The sequence below is a fragment of the Manis pentadactyla genome, chromosome 2, assembly GCF_030020395.1.
Source record: "Manis pentadactyla isolate mManPen7 chromosome 2, mManPen7.hap1, whole genome shotgun sequence".
NCBI classification, from domain to species: domain Eukaryota; kingdom Metazoa; phylum Chordata; class Mammalia; order Pholidota; family Manidae; genus Manis; species Manis pentadactyla.
In genome coordinates, this window is record NC_080020.1 from 90,953,548 (window position 1) to 90,980,349 (window position 26,802).

At 36.0% G+C, this 26,802-nt stretch overlaps 1 protein-coding gene across 6 annotated transcripts in view; it reads right to left on the minus strand.

The window, feature by feature from the left end:
• The window catches only part of TRAPPC13 (trafficking protein particle complex subunit 13), a 55,982-nt gene that overhangs the window by 3,423 nt on the left and 25,757 nt on the right, over positions 1 to 26,802 (minus strand). For 2 of the 6 annotated variants that reach the window (XM_036887956.2, XM_036887955.2), the window contains exons 5-11: positions 19,161 to 19,288; positions 16,426 to 16,498; positions 7,918 to 7,962; positions 4,972 to 4,989; positions 2,940 to 3,073; positions 1,474 to 1,672; positions 240 to 340 (exon numbers count right to left, since the gene is read on the minus strand). In XM_036887956.2, coding sequence (XP_036743851.1) covers positions 240 to 340; positions 1,474 to 1,672; positions 2,940 to 3,073; positions 4,972 to 4,989; positions 7,918 to 7,962; positions 16,426 to 16,498; positions 19,161 to 19,288 — 698 coding nt within the window. The remainder of the gene's footprint in view (positions 1 to 239; positions 341 to 1,473; positions 1,673 to 2,939; positions 3,074 to 4,971; positions 4,990 to 7,917; positions 7,963 to 16,425; positions 16,499 to 19,160; positions 19,289 to 26,802) is intronic. The other 4 variants (XM_036887958.2, XM_036887957.2, XM_057494835.1 and 1 more) reach the window with 3 other exon arrangements.

Consider the following 26,802-nt stretch of genomic DNA (forward strand, 5'->3'; position numbering starts at 1 on the left):
ATACCTACCTCACTGGATATGGTGCATGAGTGAAAAACACAGAAAATACCTAATACAGTAGGACCTCAAAAATACATAATATACAGCTACCAGATGAAGAACTTCACAGTATTCAACAGCAACATCAGAAAAGCCTGTATGTATGTCAAGAGGAAACTTAAAAAAGGGTATTTAAAAAATAAAAAACTTCTTCTTTAGGTATGTGAGGAGTAAAAGACATCCATCCACATTGGCATTACCTGCAGTTTGTTATTTTACAGGTAATATGAAAAGGTTCTTCTAGGTTTACAGTATCCGGAATTGCCTCCAAAGACAACCTAACATCTCCGTAACCTGGAGCCTAAGAGAAAAAACAATACATTTAACATACATCTATTCCAAAACCTTTCCATTTTAGTGAAGGTACCACACCAGCACATCCACTCGAAGTTGTTGGGTCTTCCACCTTAATTCTGGAAAATATTTCTGACATTCTGCTCTTCGTTCTAATGTTTCTGCCGCTACTACCTGAGGACCAGCACTATTGACCGTGACTGTTTTGCTATAATTACTCCATGTTCAGTAGGGTTAAAATGAATCTCACAGTTAAAACAGGAAAGAAATTTCAGGGGGTCTGATCTCAAAGGGATGCTTTCCAAAGATACTGTAGCTTATACATCATAACTTGAAATAGGTAAGGTCACTGCTGAAACAGGAAGAGGAAGATCACTTTGAAATGATCCAGGAAGAAAATCATGTCTATTCATGAGAGAAATGTAGGCATGGATCATAGGAACCAAAGCTTAAAACATGCCATGACAGGTTGATAGCTAAGTGCTACATAATAAATTAGGCTTATTTTTTTCCCCAATCATTTCCTTAAATAGTAAAAGAAAGTAAACTTTGGAATATATCACAACAGTTAATATTCAGTATAAAGGGAGGATTCTGGATTCTGTAGCATCTTCTTACTAGTAGAAGGAGGACTGGTAGCTACCCCTACTCTCAAAGCAGAAATTAGGTAAAATATCCAACTGATGTTTACAAGATAATTTTAGTGAGACTCACTTTCTGAGTTTCAGATGACTCAGATTTTAAACATCTTAAAAAAAAGTATGAACTTAGTTGGTCAGTGTGCTAAGTCCAAGAGTTTCAGGACATTGCAAAAGAGAGAACTTTAATATAGTGGAAGTCAGATAACACTGAGCATGAATTATAGTATGAAAGATTGGTAAGCACTTAATTTCTGTTTGGTAAAGTAAAAAGCCAAGTATTATGGATAAATTGACATTTGAACATTTTTCATTCATCTCAATACCAACTGTCTTTCTAGAGGTAAGTAAAATTATTAGTATTTTATCTCTTATTCTCTAGTAATATTAATAACGCCTTTCATAGTGCTCTGATTTTTAGTGATACACCTTAGAAAATTTGTTGTTCTAACTATCTGCCCCTCACACACCAAAATCCCCACCAATGTTTTCCCAGACTCACCATTCTTTGAAGTTGGCTGGTCTGTAATCTTCCCCTTTCACCTAGATTTGTTTTCCACACTATATCCAATTTTCCAATTACTGTTACTCCTTTAATGATGCCTGCTTTTTCTGCAAACTCCTTCTTGGGTTTTAGGCAGTATAAGTACTGGCGTGTGTCCATTGGCTGCAAATATGCTCTTGACCCAAATGTAGTTACACTGACAGGGGTGGAGACAGAGAGGGAAAAAATTCACTAGAATCTTTTAAAAGAAAAACCATGGCTGTGACTGTTCTTTGGACAGGAACTGAATGATTTACCATCCAAAGACCTAGAATAGGACAGACAGTTTTCAGTGGTTTCAAAACAAATAGAAAGGACTTGTACTAAGGATTCATTTTCCTTAATTTTTTTTTCAGTTGATAGAGAATATCTTCAGATTCTTTATAATAGAATGCAATGTATTACCTAAAATATTGGACATGTATCAATTAGCTGAACAAATGCAATAGAAATCATAATGTGAAGTATACTGTCCCTTTTCTCTAAAATTATCAAAGAACATAGTTTAGAGTAAGAAGAGGCATACCATTCTAAACTCAGCGATCATTTTCAAAATGAACTAAAAGATCAGGAAAAGAATGGAAAATTACTTCTTCAGTGGAGGCATGGGAGGCCAAGAACTTTCCTGTATCTAACCACCATAATAAGGTAAAAGTAAACTTTCCATTCTTGATTAATAAAATCAGGTACTTTCTTCAGCTATTACCTTATCCTTATTAATGACAATACTACATTTATTTATTCTTCCTCTTATAAATTACCTATACAAAGACATATCATTTTCACATAAAAGCAATCCTTTTGATACAGAGAGAATAATTCTTCTTAAAACTCACTCTTCACCTTTACCCTTGCTAACTTCTCCATCATGCCTTCCCAAGCCTCAGTTTTATCATTTGCAGGATAAGGATGAAAGGTTCCATATTTACCTCGCTGAATTATAATGAAAATAAAAGAACAAGTATTTCAAATAGTAAAACATAAAATGCAAATGATTAGGATCTTTATGTTTATGTGGAGGAAGAGATGAATAGGTGGAGCACAGGAGATTTTTAGGGCAGTGAACTATTTTGTATAATACAGTAATGGTGGCTACATGTCATTGCACTTGTCAAACTACAGAGAATGTACAACACAGAGTGAACTTTGGAGTAAACTATGGAACTTTAGTTACTAATAAGTATCAATATTGGTTTATCAATGAAACAAGTGTGCTACATTAAAACAAGATGTAAATACACTGTGAGTGGGAAGAGGGGCATGTGGGAACTCTGTGCTTTCTGAACAATTTCTCTGTGAACATAAAAATTCTCTAAAAAGTTAAGTCTATTAACTAAAAAAAATTACAAACTACCCTAAAGTAACAAATATTAGAAACATTCATCTTTCAAAATAAGGACACACACTTTATAATTCATATTTACCATTCTCCAGCTTGATTGACTGAATTTAATTCTGCTACATTGTACATTATAGATGGCTCCAATGAAACTTTCTCCATAAACATGGGTGAGGTTGTAATATTCTGAATCTGGGCTTCTAGAAATACTTCATCAGTCTGAGGATATGAAAAAAATATCCACCAAAGTGTGATGGCATTTAAAATATCAACAAAGATATCTGATCTATATGAAGAAAAAATATTAACCACAAATGTGATTAGTTCATGCCTGCAAATCGAAGTTAAAATTAATGCAAGAAAAGAAATCTTCATCCTAATGTAATTAACGGGCAAAGTCAAGTGTTAGTCAACTGACAACTTGTCAAACAATGGATGGGGGATAATTATAATATTTTTTTGTATTAATATCCAAAAATATTTAATGAATTTCATTCACAAATATCCTTCATCTTCTAGAAGTCAGTAAAATGTTAAAATGTGAGTTAGTATAATGAATACACCTGTGTACCTATCATTTTAGTGATATATTAAGATAACTAGGTCTTCATTATAATATTCCAGCATAATGTAACTTCAAATGTCACATTACTTCAATTTAGATAGTATAGGGACCACAAGTACAGTGAATAATAAATATTTTTAAATCTTACAGGTCTTACCTTTTTCTTAATTAAAGCAGTTTGATAGTGGTCATTAGTGTTTCCTTGGTTCATTTTACATGTATATTTAGAGTTAAAAAAACATGTGAAGTATACCTGAACAATTTTAGGGCTTTTAAATCAAAACATAATTTGTAGTTTTAGTGACAGTTTTGGAAACTGATACTATTTAGCAGTATTTTAGTCACTGAGTAACTTTATGTAGTTTTACTTAAAATTCTGTATTCCCTGATTATTTATGCTAAACATCCTTCTTTTTATGCTATTTGGTTATTAATTTGTGTGTAACTGAAGGATAAAAGACAACTTGGTTCATTTTTTAAACAAACCTATATAAAAAATGATAAGGATATCTAAGAATTATTTTGTTCAAAAATTTCATAATATATATATATGCAGAAACAAAATAACCTATGACCAAAAAATGTGTCATTTATGAGTTTTAACAGTAAATCCAGGAAAATCAAAATCATTTGCAAAAATACAATGATGAAGTCATAATTTAATGTGCAATTATCTAAAATAAGGCAGACTCTTTAGTTGTTGGCACATGGGCTCAAATAAAAATACAAATACAATGATTTATTAGTTTAAAAGAACGTACCATTTAAAGGAATTGTTGTTACTTTTTCTAAAAAAAAAATCCCATCAATCCATTGCTTCAAAGAAAAAAAAAAACCACAGACCCACATTACAGATTAAATGCAATTTTATGCACGGATTTTATAAAAGTTTAGGTAAATTGAAAGAAAAGCAGCATAATGGAAAATTAAGTTAGTTGAATAGTTAGTATAAAGTGATTTGACAGTTGAAAAATTAAGAATTTGTGCTAAGACAGTTGATGTTCTTATGTATGTAATGACATATAAGCAAATGCTGCTTATACTAAATAGAAATTGAATATATGATTTTAGCCAAGTTGGGAAAATCTGATTTTCTTCTGTTTACTGTAGTCAAAAGGCCATCTTTATCTGACCCAGACTTAAAACTAAAATCACTGTGCATTTGAAGATGAATTTCAATTAGGTAGTTTATTCAAAGAATTGAAGTACAGTAGGGTACTTTATAGTAAGATGCTGAAAATCCGAAGGCTATTTTAAACAAGGCTAACATGCCTTTTTAAAAAAACGCCTAAAAGGAAAACAGTAAAAATGAAAATATAGTTGTTTCAATCTGACAGTTTAATCTTTGATCTAATTTTTTCACACAGATTAAGAAAATCAATCTAATAGAAAAAGTACAAACAAATTATATACCTTTTTGAAGTCACATAGGTGGTATTCACAACTAACTTTATTTTTCCATTATGCTTTGTAAGGAGAGATTAACTAGGCAGAGAGTCAAAAAGGGGTGAGTATGAAAAGCATATAAATTTATAATAAAAAATCAAATTACCACAGAACTGAGGTCACTCTAATGGAAAAATAAAAAAGAAAAATTAGCAAAATCAGAATTAAATGTTAAAGAAAAAGAATAACTCTAAAATAAAATGCATTTCTGCATTTTTTAAATCTACTAAACAAGACAGCATTAGTAAAACAAGGAAGTAAACAGAAAGTAACATAAGGAAATATGACACATCATTTTTCTAAAAAGGTGAAACTGCTATGGTTAAATGAATAGAGAAGAATGCTACTGGCGAACACAGAAACAGGAGCAAATACTCAAGGGCACATCTGAGGGAGAGGTACACCCAATACCTTTTTAGTGCTACAAATTCTTTACCTATATTGTAATTCTTCATAGATTGCTTAGGATGGATATACACTATCTTCTACATTCAGAATAGATAACTATTGTTTAATGTCCCCTAAGTCTGTGTAATAAGGAAATCATTTTTTTTTAAGGCATATCCTGGGTCATCAGAGTTGCATGGGTCACTTTTCAGGAAAGGCTAGGCTAGACCACTTTTGACAACTGACTTTATTCTCTTCTTGTTAATAGATTTCATAGTTTGTCTTTTGTTCACATGTGTTTCTAAAGCTATTTATTTATCAAAGGCCATTTAAAATGTCAATTCTTTCATCAAACACATTGCTGGAAATAATTTCCCACCTCTGTTTCCAGAATGTAAGTGCACTTCATAATCTGGGGCACAGTGTGTGTGCTTACACTGTAGCTATGTCATGTTAGTCTCCTCCTAAGTGCCTTGAAGATTATGAAGAGGCTCAATTTATATTTATTTCTCTTCAATACCTGGCATGGAAATCTGCATCCAGCAGGTAATCAAATGTTTGCATCATAGCTTCTAATGTCACCAATCTTCTTACAAGGCTACAACACAGTTTCTCATGAAACTTGTTTTCCTTTAGGTGATTCACATATTGTTAGAATTATCAGAAACAGTGTAAAAAGCATGTTTGAGGCAAATGTGGGGCCAATAACAGTTGTGAAAGGACTAAGGCACAAAGTAGTAAACATCGCCTACTGATATTAGTGTAGTTTACTAACTCCTACAATTTACCTGAATATCCTAGCTGGGTTCAACAGAATCTGCCTCACCTGAATAGTATTTGTTTGCCACACTACTAAATACCTTAGAGAGACACTAAATGCTATTTGTTCACTCCTGGTTCTTAGAGATGTCTATTTTCAAAAGTTCAGAATTTTACTAAATTTGTTTAGCTGATATTTGTTGGCAAAGTTTAAAGATGATGTCTATACAAAGTGTTAACTGAAAAATGCAGTGAACAAAATTATTACTGTGATTATAAAAATAGAGCATTATATATAAATGAGTAAAGAATGAAAGAGAATATGGATTAATGAAGGACCAATTACTTTTTGGTATGGTGGAATTGTGGGTTTTTTCTTTTCACTCTGAATATTAGTGTTACAAAACTACCTGACAAGTATCATGATATATCACTACATTTTCAACAAAGAATACCTAAAATAGCTTAATATGTGCCTTCCTAGGAACCAAGTACTGAAAAAAAAACCCACCTACAGCCCATGTATTTTTAAACAAATGACAAATGAAGACTACTTAAAATTCATCAGGCTAAATACTTATACTACAATTAATCAACACTAAACTAATAACAAAAGTTATATTACAATTAATCAACACTATACTATTTAATAACAAAAAAGGTAGAATATGTAGTATTCCAACTCCTCTAGTCCCCAAAATCAATACCAACTGTTTGAACATCTAGCAATCTAATATTTTGATGAGACTGTATCCTCTCATCAAGTATGCATATGCTTCACTATGTGCTCAATATTCCATGTGGTTGTGCCTGACACTTTAGTGTTTCTAACATCCTTTCCTTCCAGACTCAGCTCAAGTTTTTCCTCTTCTTCCATGAAGCTTCTTCAGCCTACTCCAAAAATCTCATCCCTGGAGTTCCTGAAGCATATCTTTTCATATCATTCTCTTTAGATTCACTGTATATTATACTAGTTATATATACACATGCATATATATATAAAATATATATGTTATTCTTTTATGTACTCTTTTCTGTTATCCTAATAGATCTTTACTGCAGGTTAGGCTCCTTATCTTAGACATCTTAGTTTGCCGAGTTGTAGTACAAACTTTATACTGAATAAAAACTCAGAAGCCAAAAGTAAAAATACATATTAAATTTGACATATGATTGCAAACTTCTGACCATCTGGTTTTAGAGTAATAAAGACATAATTTTCATTTCAAAATACTGTATTTGAGTACCTCTGAATCTATCACTGTGGTATGAGATGCATGGTTTTGGGGGATTGGTATATGGGAACCCATTAGGAAATCTGCTTTTTCTGGAACTTTAGAAGCCAGAATAAATTAGATTATCTTCTATTCTAAAAGTTACTTTTTCTATATTTTTACCAAACTCTTCTTCCAAAGAACATTTTCAGCCATTCACCGAACTCAGCAACCTAACTCTGGCACAGTGACTTCCCAGGACAAACAATTTAATGTGCTGAGCTCTACTTGACAGTATTTTTCCACATGAATATTAAATCTTGTTTGCAGGGTTCCATCTACTATTTTTGTAATATCAGAACCACATTGTAAATACTTAAGATTGCTAATGTTTTTAGACAGTAACACAGTCATTAAATGGAATTATAGGGCAATCACTTAATGAAAGGGCTGGAAGTTAACAAGAATAAAAATCAAGGCATACTGATTCCATGTAAGTTGAATATAACAGATTAAAATAGATATACAATAAATTATTCCCTTTTGATTAAACTTCATGCTCATTTTTCACATGTAATTTATAGTCCTATCAGCAATTTACTTCAATATGAAAAGAAATGTAATACATCAGAATTTGAGTCAAATAAGATCTTACTGTTTAAAGAAAATCCCATTAAGGGCCCAATACATACCTCTGCATTGTAAAATTTTGTTTTCACATCCAATGGTTTGAGAACCTAGTTGAATAAAGCACATCAATCAGAGATTCTTCTCATTTTTCCATTTACTTTTATTTGTTTTAAATCATAGGGCTTAAATTTGTCAAAGGCATTTTCCAATCTTAATTGTAAAAGACTTCTAATGGGTATGCAATATATGCAATACTCTTGCAAAAACAAAAACAAAAACAAAAAACAACCCCAAATGCATTTTTAAGAAAGCAACCATCATTTCTTGACTGGGTGATAGTTATGTTGACTTACATGGGTGTCTACTTCATAATATTTTGTTAAACTGAACATGTTTTATTTATTTACATATATACATATTTCACAAAAAATGTTTAACAAAACAAGCAACAGAACCTTTTATCTTCCATTTAAAGGGCATGCAAAAATCTTAAACAAGTGATGCAGCAATGCAATAGCAAAATTTTTTTCCTCTCAATAGTATGCTTCCACTCACAGAAGAATGAAAACTGTATGTAGCATCATACCTAAGACCTACATTTACACAGAAAAACAAGGTCTTTACATTTCTCCACTCACACACATACATGTGTTAAATCAGTGGTTTTTAACTATTTTTTATTTTTGATCATGGAATTTGGAAATTGTATATAAATATAAAATTCTACCTGCAGTAACAGTGATTCATATAATCCCTGAGGGTAGCTTGGTGCATTAAGCCCAAATCAATAATCTCTCACTTAAAGATTTCTTTAGAGATTTGATATTATTTACACATAATTTATCTGGGCTTTTGCACTCCTTTTATGCCTCTTCTATATTCATGTGTTTTGTCAAGGCAAGAAAACAGAACAATTTTGTTTTTGCTAAAAATCTTCAAGTGGGGGTGGAGCCAAGATGGCAGCATGAGTAGAGCAGCAGAAATCTCCTCCCAAAACCATATATATTTTTGAAAATACAACAAATACAACTATTCCTAAAAGAGAGACCAGAAGACATAGGACAACAGTCAGACTACATCCACACCTGTGAGAACCCAGAGCCTAGCGAAGGGGGTAAGATACAAGCTGTGGCCAGGCGGGACCTGAGCGCCCCTCACGTCAGCACCTGGTGGGAGGAGGGGAGTCAGAGAGGGGAGGGACAAGGAGCCCAGAACTGCTAAATAGCCAGCCCTAGTCATCCACAGCTGGAGTGCAGACACACAGTGCATGGGGTGCTGGATACTAGGGAAACGGGACAGTAAGACCTGTGAGTGGGTCGCCACAGACGGTGCCCCTGGGACAAAGAAAAGCGAGTGCTCTTTGAAGATCTTAAGGAGACAGGGACCCCACGGCTGGACGGAAGTGCCCTGGTGCAATCAGCCCAGTAACTGGGAATCCCAGGGAACTCTAGGCACCCCAACCAACTGGGCAGCAGCACAGCTTGGAGGCCCCTCACGGTGATAAAGAGCCTCCCACCTGTTCCCCCTCCAGCGCGACTCCGCCATAGAGGCAGTGGCCACGCCCACAGCAAACAGGCAGAGGTTCTTTCACAGCGGCCAGGCAAGAATCAGACACCCCATATGCGTGCAGCAGCTGAGCACAAGCCGCTAGGGGTCGCTGTTCTCCCAGGAAAAGAAGGCCACAAACGAGCAAGAAGGGAATTCTCCCAGCTGACACACGTGCAACCTCCCCACAACTACCTCTATTGCCACGAAAAGGCAGAAGAATTTGATACACACCAGACTAACCCAGAAATCCTCCCCTGAGAAGGAATCTGGGGAGATAGACCTAACCAATCCCCCTGAAAAAGAATTCAAAATAAAAGACATAACTATGCTGATGGAGCTGCAGAGAAATAAGCAAGAGCTAAGGGATGAAGTCCGGAAGGAGATTACAGAAATGAAACAATCTCTGGAAGGACTTAACAGCAAACTGGATGAGGTGCAAGAGGCCGTTAATGGAATAGAAATCAGAGAACAGGAACACAGAGAAGTTGACGCAGACGGAGTTAAAAGGATCTCCAGGAATGAAACAACATTAAGAGAACTGTGTGACCAATCTAAAAGGAACAATATCTGCATTATAGGGGTACCAGAAGAAGAAGAAGAGAGAAAAAGGGATAGAAAGTGTCTTTGAAGAAATAATTGCTGAAAACTTCCCCAAACTTGGGGAGGAAATAATTGCTCAGACCACAGAAGTAGACAGAAATCCCAACAGAAGGGACCCAAAGAGGACAACACCAAGGCACATAATAATTAAAATGGCGGGCGGAGCCAAGATGGCGGCATGAGTAGGACAGCGGGAATCTCCTCCCAAAAATATGTATATTTTTGAAAATACAACAAATACAACTATCCCTAAAAGAGAGACTAGAAAACACAGGACAACAGCCAGACTACATCCACACCCGCGAGAACCCAGTGCTTGGTGAAGGGGGTAAGATACAAGCCCCGGCCTGGCGGGACCCAAGTGCCCCTCACCCCAGCTCCCAGTGGGAGGAGAGGAGTCGGAGTGGGGAGGGAGAGGGAGCCCAGGACTGCTAAATAGCCAGCCACAGCCATCCACACCAGAGCGCAGAGACAGTGCATGCGTTGGGTGCTGGAAACTAGGGAAACAGGACAGTAAGACCCGTGAGTGGGTCCCTGCAGCCAGCACCCCTGGGACAAAGAAAAGTGAGTGCTTTTTGAAAGTCTTAAAGGGACAGGGACCCCACTGCTGGACAGAAGCGTCCTGGGACACTTAGCACAGCAGCTGGGACTCCCGGGGAACTCCAGGCGCCGTAACCCCCTGGGCAGCAGCTCTGAGATCCCTCACGGTGATAAAGAGCCCCCCCGTCTGTTCCCACTCTGGCGCCCCACCATGGCAGAGCAGCGGCCTGAGGCTGGCCACGTCCACAGCAAAGGAGCTTCCTCCATAGCGGCTGGGCAAGAAACAGAGACCCAGTCTATGTGCAACTGCCCAACACAAGCTGCTAGGGGTTGCTGTTGTCCCAATAAAGAAAGGCCAGGAGCAAGTGGAAAGGGTCTTGGCTCTCCCAGCAGACAGATGAGTCAATAGCATACCACTGCATCTATCAACATGAAAAGGAAAAAAAATTTGATCCAGACCAGACTAACCCAGACATATTCTACATCCTCCCCTGAGAAGGAATCTGGGGAGATAGATTTAACCAATCTTCCTGAAAAAGAATTCAAAACAAAAGTCATAACCATGCTGATGGACTTGCAGAGAAATATGTAAGAACTAAGGAGGGAGAATACAGAAATAAAACAATCTCTGGAAGGCCATCAAAGCAGAATGGTTGAGATGGAAGAGACCATTAATGGACTAGAAATCAGAGAAAAGGAACGCAGAGAAGCTGATGCAGAGAGAGATAAAAGGATCTCCAGGAATGAAAGAATATTAAGAGAACTGTGTGACCAATCAAAATGGAACAATATTTCCATGATAGGAGTACCAGAAGAAGAAGAGAGAAAAAAAGGGATAGAAAGTGTCTTTGAAGAAATAATTGCTGAAAACTTCCCCAAACTAGGGGAAGAAATAGCCTCTCAGACCACAGAAGCACACAGAACTCCCATAACAAGGACCCAAGGAGGGCAACACCAAGACACATAATAATTAAAATGGCAAAGATCAAAGACAAGGACAGAGTATTAAAGGCAGCCACAGAGAAAAAAAAGGTCACCTACAAAGGAAAACCCATCAGGCTAACATCAGACTTCTCGACAGAAACCTTACAGGCCAGAAGAGAATGACATGATATATTTAATACAATGAAACAGAAGGGCCTTGAACCAAGAATACAGTATCCAGCACGATTATCATTTAAATATGAAGGAGGGATTAAACAATTCCCAGACAAGCAAAAGTTGAGGGAATTTGCCTCCCACAAACCACCTCTACAGGGCATCTTACAGGGACTGCTCTAGATGGGAACACTCCTAAAAAGAGCACAGAACAAAACACCCAACATATGAAGAATGGAGGAGGAGGAAAAAGAAGGGAGAGAAATAAAGAATCACCAGACAGTGTTTATAATAGCTCAATAAGCGAGTTAAGTTAGACAGTAAGATACTAAAGATGCTAATCTTGAACCTTTGGTAACCACGAATCTAAAGCCTGCAATGGCAATAAGTACTTATCTTTCAATAATCACCCTAAATGTAAATGGACTTAATGCACCAATCAAAAGACACAGAGTAACAGAATGGATAAAAAAGCAAGACCCATCTATATGCTGCCTACAAGAGACTCACCTCAAACCCAAAGACATGTACAGACTAAAAGTCAAGGGATAGAAAAAGATATTTCATGCAAACAACAGGGAGAAAAAAACAGGTGTTGCAGTACTAATATCAGACAAAATAGACTTCAAAAAAATGAAAGCAACAAGAGATAAAGAAGGACATTACATAATGATAAAGGGCTCAGTCCAACAAGAGGATATAACCATTATAAATATACATATGCACTCAACACAGGAGCACCAACAAATGTGAAACAAATACTAACAGAATTAAAGGAGGAAATAGAATGCAATGCATTCATTTAAGGAGACTTCAACATGCCACTCACTCCAAAGGATAGATCCAGCAGACAGAAAATAAGGAAACAGAGGCACTGAACAACACACTAGAACAGATGGACCTGATAGACATCTAAAGAACTCTACATCCAAAAGCAACAGGATATACATTCTTCTCAAGTGCACATGGAACATTCTACAGAATAGACGACATACTAGGCCACAAAAAGAGCCTCAGTAAATTCAAAAAGATTGAAAATCCTACCAACCAACTTTTCAGACCACAAAGGTATAAAACTAGAAATAAATTGTACAAAGAAAACAAAAAGACTCACAGACACATGGAGGCTTAACAACATGCCTCTAAATAATCAATGGATCAACGACCAAATTAAAATAGAGATCAAGGAATATATGGAAACAAATGACAACAACAACAAAAAGCCACAACTTCTGTGGGACGCAGCGAAAGCAGTTGTAAGAGGAAAGTATATAGCAATCCAGGCATACTTAAAGAAAGAAGAACAATCCCAAATGAATAGCCTAACATCACAATTATCGAAATTGGAAAAAGAAGGACAAATGAGGCCTACAGTCAGCAGAAGGAGGGACATAATAAAGATCAAAGAAGAAATAAATAAAATTGAGAAGAATAAAACAATAGAAAAAAAAATCAATGAAACCAAGAGCTGGTTCTTTGGGAAAATAAACAAAATAGATAAGCCTCTAGCCAGACTTTTTAAGAGAAAAAGAGAATCAACACCCATCAACAGAAGCAGAAACGAGAAAGGAAACATCATGATGGACCCCAAAGAAATACAAAGAATAATTAGAGAGTACTATGAAAACCTATATGCTAACAAGCTGGAAAACCTAGAAGAAATGAACAACTTCCTATAAAAGAACAACCTTCCAAGACTGACCACGGAAGAAACACAAACGTTAAACAAACAAACCAATTACGAGCAAAGAAATTGAAGCAGTAATAAAAAACTACCCAAGAACAAAACCCCCGGACCAGATGGATTATCTCGGAATTTTATCAGACATACAGAGAAGACATAATACCCATTCTCCTTAAAGTTTTCCAAGAAATAGAAGAGGAGGGAATACTCCCAAATTCATTCTATGAAGCCAACATCACTCTAATACCAAAACCAGGCAAAGACCCCACCAAAAGATAAAATTACACACCAATATCAATGATGAACATAGATGCAAAAATACTCAAGAAATTTTAGCAAACTGAATTCAAAAATACATCAAAAGGATCATATACCATGACCAAGTGGCTTTCATCCCAGGGAAGCAAGGATGGTACAGCATTCGAAATTCCTTCAACATCATCCACCACACAAACAAAAAGAAAGATAAAAACCACATAATCATCTCCATAGATGCTGAAAAAGCATTTGACAAAATTCAACATCCATTCATGATAAAAACTCTCAACAAAATGGGTATACAGGGCAAGTACCTCAACATAATAAAGGCCATATATGATAAACCCACAGATAACATCATACTGAACAGCGAGAAGCTGAAAGCTTTTCCTCTGAGATCGGGAACAAGGCAGGGATGCCCACTCTCCCTACTGTTATTTAACATAGTACTAGAGGTCCTAGCCGAAGCAATGAGAAAAAACAAAGAAATACAAGGAATCCAGATTGGTAAAGAAGAAGTTAAGCTGTCACTATTTGCAGATGACATGATATTGTACATGAAAAACCCTAAAGACTCCACTCCAAAACTACTAGAACTGATATCAGAATACAGCAAGGTTGCAGGTTACAAAATTAACACACAGGAATCTGTGGCTTTCCTGTACACTAACAATGAACCAATAGAAAGAGAAATCAGGAAAGCAATTCCATTCACAATTCTGTCAAAAAGAATAAAATACTGAGGATTAAACCTAACCAAAGTAGTGAAAGACCTATACCCTGAAAACTATAAGACACTCTTAAGAGAAATTAATGAGGACACTAACAAATGGAAACTCATCCCATGCTCCTGGCTAGGAAGAATTAATATCATCAAAAAGGTCATCCTGCCCAAAACAATATACAGATTCGATGCAATCCCTATCAAATTACCAACAACATTCTTCAACGAACTGGAACAAAGAGTTCAAAAATTCATATGAAAACACCAAAGACCCCGAATAGCCAAAGCAATCCTGAGAAGGAAGAATAAAGTGGGGGGGGGATCTCACTCCCCAACTTCAAGCTCTACTACAAAGCTGCAGTAATCAAGGCAATTTGGTACTGGCACAAGAACAGAGTCACAGACCAGTGGAACAGAATAGAGACTCCAGACATTAACCCAAACATATATGGTCAATTATTATTCGATAAAGGAGCCATGGACATACAATGGGGAAATGACAGTCTCTTCAACAGCTGGTGCTGGCAAAACTGGACAGCTACATGTAAGAGAATGAAACTGGATCACTGTCTAACCCCATACACAAAAGTCAATTCGAAATGGATCAAAGACCTGAATGTAAGTCATGAAACCATAAAACTCTTAGAAAAAAATATAGGCAAAAATCTCTTGGACATAAAAATGAGCAACCTCTTCATGAACATATCTCCCCAGGCAAGGAAAACAAAAGCAAAAATGATCAAGTGGGACTATATCAAGCTGAAAAGCTTCTGTATAGCAAAGGACACCATCAATAGAACAAAAAGGTACCCTACAGTACAGGAGAATATATTCATAAATGACAGATCCGATAAAGGCTTGACATCCAAAATATATAAAGAGCTCACACACCTCAACAAACAAAAAGCAAATAATCCAATTAAAAAATGGGCAGAGGAGCTGAACAGACAGTTCTCCAAAGAAGATATTCAGATGGCCAACAGATACATGAAAAGATGCTCCACATCGCTAGTTATCAGAGAAATGCAAATTAAAACCACAATGAGATTTCACCTCACACCAGTAAGGACAGCTACCATCCAAAAGACAAACAAAAACAAATGTTGGTAAGGTTGTGGAGAAAGGGGAACCCACCCACACTGCTGGTGGGAATGTAAATTAGTTCAACCACTATGGAAAGCAGTATGGCGGTTCCTCAAAAAGCTCAAAATAGAAATACCATTTGACCCAGGAATTCCACTCCTAGGAATTTACCCTAAGAATGCAGCAGCCCATTTTGAAAAAGTCAGATGCACTTCTGTGTTTATCACAGCACTATTTAGAATAGCCAAGAAATGGAAGCAACCTAAGTGTCCATCAGTAGATGAATGGATAAAGAAGATGTGGTACATGTACACAATGGAATATTATTCAGCCATAAGAAGAAAACAAATCCTACCATTTGCAACAACATGGATGGAGCTAGAGGGTATTATGCTCAGTGAAATAAGCCAGGCAGAGAAAGACAAATGCCAAATGATTTCACTCATCTGTGGAGTATAAGAACAAAGAAAAACTGAAGGAACAAAACAGCAAGAGAATCACAGAACCCAAGAATGGACTAACAGTTACCAAAGGGAAAGGGACTTGGGGGAATGGAGGGAAGGGTGGGATAAGGGCAGGGAAAAAGAAAGGGGGTATAACAATTAGCATGTATAATGTGGGGGGCCATGGGGAGGGCTGTACAACACAGAGAAGACAAGTAGTGATTCTATAACATCTTACTATGCTGATGGACAGTGACTGTAATGGGGTTTGTGGGGGGCGGATTTGGTTAAACGGGAACCCTAGTAAACATAATTTCTTCATGTAATTGTAGATTAATTATAACAAAATAAAAAGGAAAAAAAAAATATATATATATATATAAATTTTTGAAGTGAAATATTACATTTCCAATGATGATTTCTCTTTAAATTTAATTTAGTCTGACTTTGGGTTGCTAGTAATACAACAAATCCAAAAATATTATGCTAGTTCCTTTATTTGGGGCCTATTTTCTCTGCAAAGAAGTAGGAATAACTTCATAGGGGAAAAAAATGGCATCTAAAAACTATTTACCATTGTCATGTTCAATACCTGAAATTTGAAGAATTTTCTAAAATACATCTTTTCTCCACCCTGAGTTGTGTAACTCACTGCACACACCAAGCTGCAACAGAAAGACATCTTAATGATTTTGAATCATTTCCAATTTTGTTCCTTAATAGTAAATCTAACACACCTCAATTCAAGTAATGAATTTGGAAAATATCTATACCACTGATGTTAAAGTATAGCCAAATGAGCCTAGAGCAGGAAAAATTGTTTCAGCACATATGGAAATAATTTCATGATAAAATGCTCTGATGAGTAGAATAAGTTATACCATTTTTATAACAGGAAGTCAGAAACTTTTCCTTCAAAGGGTGAAGGATATATTCTAAAATAATTCCCAGAATAGCCAAATATTTAAATGTAAAAAAATAAGTTTATATAAACTAGAAGAAAATGTAAATTTTTTTAAAATTCCAGGATGGGCAAAGACTGTTAACATAAGTGCAATGGAAAGGAAAAAACTCTTACAAATTTGTGAATTGAATAAATCCAGAACACTGAAACAAAATTAAAAAGCAAACAACTTTTGCTTTTTAATTCTAACAATATGAAGAGACATTCTTGTAAGCAAAACATTAATATCTCATTCAAAACAGGAGAAAAGGATAGATAGATAAATCACAGTACCATTATTGGCTAACAAAAATATGAAATGTTCAGCATCACAAGTAGTCAATAAACAAATTTGAATAAGAATTTTTTCCATTTCTTAAGATTTGGCAAAAATTGTTTGCAAGTGGTATCAGGGTTGGTGAGGCTTGAGAGAAACTGACTCTCTATATCTATTATCAGTTATACAAAATTTGGAAACTAATCCTTCAGTAAGAGTCTTAATAATGCTTACATACTCCTGTAGTAAACCCAGTTCAAGCAGTCTATCATAGGAAATATTAAGGTGTTCAACACTATGTTATTTATAATAGCGGAAGACTGGAAATAATCTGAAGTCCAACAGAAGGGTGAACAAAGTGTGTAAGGTAAAGCCATTTAAAAATAATGTTTTCAAAGAACATTGACTCAAGTGGGAAAATGCTTACAGTTCACTGAAAAAGATAAAACCATGGACAATATGATTAAGATTTTATAAAATATTATTTAAGTTTTCTATACATATCTGTTATGTATATGTACATAAAAAAGACTGGAAAGTAATATACCGATATTTTAATTTCTCCTTTATACCTGTACCTAGTACTAAGCCAGATGCTAGGGATACAGAGTTGATGAAAACACAGTACCTGCTCTCAAAGTGCTCATGGCAGGAAGCAGTGTAGCAAAGTATATAACTTGAAGCTAGATTTAGACAAGTTCTATGCCATTATTTACTGGCTGATTGGTTCTATTAAGAGTCTCATTTCATGAAAAATGGGGATTTTACACAGTAATATCATTTCAATAAACTCAATTTCAACAAATATTGACTACTGCTCTCAGCCAGACTTTGGGGATATAACAGACTTCATGGAACTCATACTTCAGTGGGGATGGCAGGCATTCAGTGAGGAATTGTAAATACAAAAGACATTAAAAAAATGACTGGATACACAAAGGGGGTAGTTAATCTAGTTTAGGCAGTTAGGAAAGCCTCTTTCAGGAATTTATACTGAATCTGAGAGATGAAGAAGTGTAAATAAATTGAACAAAATAACAAAGGCATCCCTTGCAAAGGGAGAATACAAGTCAAGTCAGGGAGTTCAGAGGTAAAAGAAGCCCCCCATGACTGCAGTGTAGCGGGAGGGAAGAGCAACCAAAGGTGAGAACTAGAGTGGTTGGTAAGGATGAGGTTGTAGAGAGCTTTGTACAATCTTACAAAGTTAGATTTCCTGAGGGAGTGAAAGGCCACTGAAGAGTTAAGTGACTTATCCAAGATCAAATAGTTAATGAATGATGGAGCTGAAATTGGAACTCTAGAAAATTTGACTCCAAAGCTCATATCAACAATAGAATATATATAAAAAAGTGCCCATAAAAGAGCCTGTCACCAAAATGAACTAATCAATTAATACTTAATATTATATATTTTAATATTACGCACTTCTTTAGGACAAAGAAGGGAAGCAAAATGGTGATATAAGTAGAGATGAAAAAGAGGATAATGATAGTTAAAAACTAATAGGACTCTGTTAATTGATTGGATGTGGGGTCATAAGGCTGATGGAAAAGTATAAAACCCTAGATGGCTAAAGTTTTCATATTTGCCTTTCAAAGGAAACTAGAGCATTCACATTATGTGTGTGTTTGTGTATATAAACCAGGAATACAGATTTTGAGATTTTTTTCTCATAGCTTGTTTTATTTTGGTTATTTCTGAATTCTCAGGGTAGATTTAATATACAGTTAAATACAGCATTGAAAAATTGTGAATTGAAAAATAAATGCTTTTAATATCAGTAGTTATCACTTCAAAAACTAATAAATATATTTTTGATAGAGTGCTACAAGTGTTTTAAATGTTTGCATACATTTTTATTTTTTAGGTAAGATTGTCTATACATGCAAATATGAAACTAGAGATAAATGAGGGTAAATAAAGATTTTTTCACTACAAAACCATCATTTTGTAAGTTTATTTCTAGTAAGCATGTAAACACTAAACATAAAATCCTTTCTGAAGTAGGTTCTTAGGCTTAAAGATAAGTGGAAATAAAGCGAAAATTTCAAATAAAGGTGTATGTAAGTAAAAGCCTTTGAGAATTACTAGTAAAATCAGTCCTTACATGTGTGTTCCAATTTCTTTTACTTCATGGTGTATGACATCATCAATACAACAATCAGGTTTAAGTTCAGCCACTGCAGCACTGGAGGCTGAGAGATTTAAACGCTGAGAACTTGTCTGCAGATCAGCCTTAAAAGAAAGGTAAAAATCCAAATGAGATTGGTTACCTACAGGATGCAGATGGGTATGGGTGGGAAGAATAGGGAAACAGGAACAAGGAAGGAGGGATGAAGGGGGAGCAACACTTATCTGCGTAACTCTATATAGCTCTGATGCTTAGAACCATAGCGATGGTTTACACACAAGCACACCAACAATAAATAAATAAAATAAGCAGGAAGTAGAGGGAATCCAAAATGAAATATAAATGCACCAAATGAATGTAACTATATTACAAGTGAACACAATCACAGGGGGGAGGGCAAGGAAAAAGAGAACTAATTAAGTTTAGCAAACAAAAGCTAAAGACAAAGATTGGCACACAAATGTTCCATGTTAGCTGGTACATTGCTTTTGCACAAGGGTGTGGATTAGCAACTCTGAAATTCTTATGTGTATACGATATGAGAATTAAACAAAAAAGTATGGGTAACAATAGACAAGTTTCTCACCTTCAGAGAAAAAAGGTACAGATAAGGAAAAGGAGAAGGCTGAAAGTTTTGGTGTTGGATTGGAATTTGAGGCACCCGTATGAACATTTGCTTTTAAACTATATACACAGATGGATATTATAAGAGAAATATAAATAGATGTGTATGCATGTGTTTGTATTTAACGCTAAAAGATAAATAACCTTCAAAACAATATTAGATGTCAGAAACCAACTAATTTATTAAACTAGAGATCAACATTAAAGTCACCATATGAAAAAGGACTACTTTCTCTAAAGTAACACCTTCCCCTTGTCCAGTTACTCTCTGTCATATTCCCCTTTTTAATTCCTTTGGAACATTTACCACTCTAATTATCTTAAATAGCATCCTTCCTTAATTTCACTATCACATTCAACTTTAACTTATTTTTTAACATTTATCACAATCTAGAATTATCTTATTTATGATTTTTTTTGCCTATTTCTTTCTGTCTTCCCTACCACAAATGTAAGGTTTATGAAGGCAGGAACCACTTATCTTTTCTTGCTCACTACCATCACACAATAACACCACTATGTGCCTGGCACATAGGAGGCAATTAATCAACATTTGTTGAATACTGAATGAATGAAATTATGATAAAACTTCAAGGCAAATGTCAAGAAAAATTCAGAGAAAGCAAAGATCACATTAGGTCTTGGGGATTAGGAGAGGTTTTTACAAAAGAGCTAGGATACTTTAAAATTTTTGTTTTTTCTCAAAAACGAGTTAACAGGTTTTCTGCAGTTAATTCTAACATAACATTCCTAATGCTAGGTACTTTGAAGTGGGATGTTTATTAGTGCCATCTCTTTTGTTCTTATTTTCAGTTATAAAATAGGAGTAGGAAACATTTATTAGATACCTACTATAAACAAGGCTCCAGTCTAAACACATTACATTTTTTTTCTTTGTTTCTTATTCTCTTGTTTTCTTTTTTAATTTTTTATTAAGGTATTATTGATATACACTCTTACGAAGGTTTCACATGAAAAAACACTGTGGTTACTACATTTACCCATATTATCAAATCCCCACCCATACCCCAATGCAGTCACTATCCATCGGTATAGTAAGATGCCACAGATTCACTGTTTGCCTTCTCTGTGCTACACTGTTTTCCTCGTAAGCACATTACATTTAATACCCACAATCCTAAAGTAGAGCGTCATACTATCCCTATCTTAGAAGTAATAATTTCCTCAAAGTTATACAAGTAATAAGTAATAGAGCTGAGATTCAAAATTCCTTACCAAACACTTAGAAATCAGAGAAAATGGAGGAAAAAAAAAAAAAGACGTGGTCAAATCCATGGACTTTCTGTCAAATATGCTTTCCTATGTGTCATTTTTTTAAACAGTCATAACTACAAGGTATACTGTACATGGATGAACACTTTTTATTTTTCTCATTTTTCACTCTTATAAATAATGCTTTTCCAGGAACTGAAAGATAATCAGTAAATAAAAAAGACCAAAATCCCTGCCCCTGTGGAATTCAATTCTTAGGGAAAAGACAAGCAGAGGAAAGGAGGACTGGCTTGGGAGAGGGGAATACAATTTAGAGTGCATGGTGGGCTTTATGCAGTCAACTGGTGTTTGGATGAGTAGGATTTGAATAGGCAAAGGGAAAAGGAGAGAGGGAATTATTCCGACTAAGTCAAACGGAGCTAGCAAAACACCTTCAGTGTGAATGATTGAAATTATTTTCAGAGGCTATCAGGAGTTTGGTATAATTAAGAGATTCATGTTCAGGAACAGAGAAAAAAAATATTTAAAAACATCTGGAGTAAACTTCAAGAGAATAGAGGCCTTGTTTGCTTTGTTTCCTGTTATAACCTTAGTATTTAGAATTGTGCCTGGAATGTACTACTTGTTGAATGAACGAGTAAATGTCTATTATATGTCAGCGGTTCTAAAAGTATGGTTTTCAGACCAGCAGAGTATGCATTACCTGAGAACATGTTAGAAATAAAAATTTGGGATACCATTTCAGATCAATCAAATCAGAAAGTCTGGAGATGGGGCTCAGCAATCAATGTTTTAACAAGCCCTCTAGATAATTTTAATACCTTCTAAAATTTGAGAACCACTGTTATAGACTATAAGAGTTATCTATATTTTTTATTTACAGCACACTAATTACACTGTTTTTGTTTATAGAACACTTAGTTTTTTTGGTAGCCAACTAAGGTTTTCATACTGCTGAAAAATTTTTCCAATTAAAAAAAAAAAACAAACCTCATGGTTTCCAGTTAAACATGGTAGATTATATAGACTTATTTCAAAATCTTATTTATATCGATTTATTTTCAAAAACAACACTGAAGTGGCAGTAAAGCAATTTAAAAAGTACAGATTCACAATCACTTTTCCATGATTCCAAAATTCCAAGGGCTAAAGAAAAGTTAAAGTCATGAAGGCAAAGTTCCAGAGAGCCAAAGTAATGGCAGCACTGTAACTGTGACTCTCCCAAGTCACCCTGAAACAAAAAAACAAAAACAAAAAAACATACAAACCTTTGTGTTAGTATAACTAGAAGGCAGCAAATGTCCAAACTTGAAATTACTTGTAAATAGACAAATACCAAATTTGTGTAAGCTGTTTCTCATGCTTTACCATGAGCCTTTGAAAACAAGAGATGTTCAGGAAAAATTGAGTTGAAGAGTGAAGAGGAAAGTATGGATGGGCCTATGAACGATCTACATCACTGCAGGAAAAACAATATCTAAACTAAGTGTGAAAATACTGAGAAGGTGTATTATTGGAAGATGAGAGCAGTCTGCAGAGAAGGGATGTAACATTATGTCTGATTGTGAAGAGGCAATCTTGGAAACGGAACATTTCAAGGGCAAAAAGTGAATTAAAAAAGGAGAGGCACCTTTCAGAAACTGTGCAGTTAAGGGAAAAGAAGCAAGAGGAAAAAATATAGGAGGCTTAGTGCAGTTCTAAAAGAGAAAAACTGAGAAACACAAAACTCCTTCTTCTTCCACCAACCTCCCCAAAACCTACCCAGTGAAGAAACTACACTGCTCACACTGCTGTGAGGGGATAGTCCTGAACTAGAGAATCAAAGTGCCTCAAACAACACTTCACACAATGCAAAGCCACCAGTTATCTCATCTATACAAAAATACTATAAAAAGAAAACATATAATAAGAATTTAAACAATTCTCTGAGAAAAATTGCTACCCCAAATCAATAGTGAAACAGAAGAAAACTATTAACACTCAAACTGAATACCCTAAAAAAAAAATAACTGGCTATGTGAAGAAAACAGCTTGAATCAGGTGTTTTATAAACTAAGGCAAAAAAAAAAGGAAATTAAACAGTAGTTGATTGAACTCAGGAAAGAAATAGAAGAAAAAGATGAAAATACTATCAGAAATGAAGACTAAATTATAAGGAAAACAAGGAAAGTTAGATTTAAATGAAAACTTACTAAGGGACACTAAAGAAAATCAGGCAAAAAAGAACTAATTAACATGTAATTGGAGTTTATAAAATGATAAGCCAAATAATGGAATAGAACTATTAAAATATAATCCATGAAAGCTTCTAGAAATAAAACATCTGAATCTACATATTGAAAGAGTCTACCTGGTATCAGGGAAATTAAATCCAAAGACCAATTCTGAAACATATAGAAAAAAATATCCTTAGAGCCTCCAGGAAAAATTATCAAATACTTACAAGGCAAGAGAATTAGACTAGCATCAGTCCTGTCAAAAAGATAGGTAACAAAGGAGTAGCATTTCCAGAAAGATAAAAAAAGAAAATGTAAACAAAAGATTTTATATCTAGCCAAATTATTTTTCAAATATAGAAAAACAACTGAGGGCTGGAGCCAAGATGGCAGCATGAGTAGAGCAGCGGAAATCTCCTCCCAAAACCACATATATTTATGAAAATATAACAAAGACAACTCTTCCTGGAATACAGACCAGAGAACACAGGAAAACATCCAGACCACATCCTGCAAGAACCCAGCGCCTACCGAAGGGGATAAGATACAAGCCCCAGCCCGGCGGGACCTGAGCGCCCCTCCCCACCAGCTCCCGGCGGGAGGAGAGGAGTCTGAGCGGGGAGGGAGATGGAGCCCAGGACTGCTAAACACCCAGCCCCAGCCATCCGCACCAGAGCGCAGACACAGTGCATGAGTGGGGTCCTGGATATTAGGGAAACAGGGCAACAAGACTGGTGAGCGGGTCGCTGAGGCCGGCACCATAGGACAAAGAAAAGCTAGCGGCTTTTTTTTCTTTGTTTTTTTATGGCGAGTGCTTTTTGGAAGTCATAAAGGGACAGGGACGCCAAAACCGGACGGAAGCGCCCCGGGACACTTAGTCCAGAGGCAGGGAAACTGGTGATCTCTGGGCACTCTAACCCCCTGGGCAGCAGGGAGCATGGAGGACCCTCACGGAGATAAAAAGCCTCCTGCCACTCCACCTCCAACGCGGCTCCACCACATTGGAGCAGCAGCCCGAGACAGGCCACACCCACAGGAACAGCGGAGATAAACTCCATAGCAGCCAGGCAGGAATCAGAAGCCCTGTCTGCCCACAGCAGCCCAGCACAAGCTACTAGAGGTTGCTGTTCTCCCAGGAGAGGAAGGCCACAAACCAACAAGAAGGGAAGTTCTTCCAGCCGTCACTCGTCCCAGCTCTGCAAACTACTTCTATCACAAGGAAAAGGCAAAATTAAAGGCAAACCAAGACCACAGAGACAACACAAGAGAAGGAGACAGACCTAACCAGACTTCCTGAAAAAGAATTCAAAATAAAAATCATAAACATGCTGACAGAGATGCAGAGAAATATGCAAGAGCTAAGGGATGAAGTCCAGAGGGAGATTACAGATGCTAGGAAGGAGATTACAGAAGTCAAAAAAACTCTGGAAGTATTTATAAGCAGAATGGATAAGATGCAAGAGGCCACTGATGGAATAGAAACCAGAGAACAGGAACGCATAGAAGCTGACACAGAGAAAGATAAAAGGATCTCCAGGAATGAAACAATATTAAGAGAACTGTGTGACCAATCCAAAAGAAATAATATCTGTATTATAGGGGTACCAGAAGAAGAAGAGAGAAAAAAAGGGATAGAAAGTGTCTTTGAAGAAATAATTGCTGAAAACTTCCCCAAACTGGGGGAGGAAATAAGCGAACAGACCATGGAAATACACAGAACTCCCAACAGAAAGGACCCAAGGAGGACAACACCAAGACACATAATAATTAAAATGGCAAAGATCAAGGACAAGGAAAGAGTTTTAAAGGCAGCTAGAGAGAAAAAGGTCACCTATAAAGGACAACCCATCAGGCTATCATCAGACTTCTTGACAGAAACCTTACAGGCCAGAAGACAATGACATGATATATTTAATGCAATGAAACAGAAGGGCCTTGAACCAAGGATACTGTATCAAGCACGATTATCATTTAAATATGGTGGAGGGATTAAATGATTCCCAGACAAGCAAAAGTTGAGGGAATTTGCCTCCCACAAACCACCTCTACAGGGCATCTTACAGGGACTGCTCTAGATGGGAACACTCCTAAAAAGAGCACAGAACAAAACACCCAACATATGAAGAATGGAGGAGGAGGAATAAGAAGGGAGAGAAGAAAAGAATCTCCAGACAGTGTATATAACAGCTCAATAAGCGAGCTAAGTTACGCAGTAAGATACTAAAGAGACTAACCTTGAACCTTTGGTAACCACGAATTTAAAGCCTGCAATGGCAATAAGTACATAAATTTCAATAGTCACCCTAAATGTAAATGGACTTAATGCACCAATCAAAAGACACAGAGTAATAGAATGGATAAAAAAGCAAGACGCATCTATATGCTGCTTACAAGAAACTCACCTCAAACCCAAAGACATGTACAGACTAAAAGTCAAGGGATGGAAAAACATATTTCAGGCAAACAACAGAGAGAAGAAAGCAGGGGTTGTAGTACTAATATCAGAAAAAATAGACTTCAAAACAAAGAAAGTAACAAGAGATAAAGAAGGACACTACATAATGATAAAGGGCTCAGTCAAACAAGAGGATATAACCATTCTAAATATATATGCACCCAACACAGGAGCACCAGCATATGTGAAACAAATACTAACAGAACAAAAGGGGGAAATAGATTGCAATGCATTCATTTTAGGAGACTTCAACACGCCACTCACCCCAAAGGATAGATCCACCAGCCAGAAAATAAGTAAGGACACAGAGGCACTGAACAACACAGTAGAACAGATGGACCTAATAGACATCTATAGAACTCTACATCCAAAAGCAACAGGATATACATTCTTCTCAAGTGCACATGGAACATTCTCCAGAATAGACCACATACTAGCTCACAAAAAGAGCCTCACTAAATTCCAAAAGATTGAAATTCTACTGACCAACTTTTCAGACCACAAAGGTATAAAACTAGAAATAAATTCTACAAAGAAAACAAAAAGGCTCACAAAAACATGGAGGCTTTACAACATGCTCCTAAATAATCAATGGATCAATGAACAACTTAAAATAGAGATCAAGGAATATATGGAAACAAATGACAACAACAACAAAAAGCCCCAAATTTTGTAGGATGCAGCGAAAGCAGTCTTAAGAGGAAAGTATATAGCAATCCAGGCACACTTGGAGAAGGAAGAACAATCCCAAATGAATAGTCTAACATCACAATTATCGAAACTGGAAAAAGAAGAAAAAATGAGGCCTAAAGTCAGCAGAAGGAGGGACATAATAAAGATCAGAGAAGAAATAAACAAAATTGAGAAGAATAAAACAATAGCAAAAATCAATGAAACCAAGAGCTGGTTCTTTGAGAAAATAAACAAAATAGATAAGCCTCTAGCCAAACTTATTAAGAGAAAAAGAGAATCAACACAAATCAAAAGAATCAGAAATGAGAACGGAAAAATCACGACAGACTCCACAGAAATACAAAGAATTATTAAAGACTACTATGAAAACCTATATGCCAACAAGCTGGAAAACCTA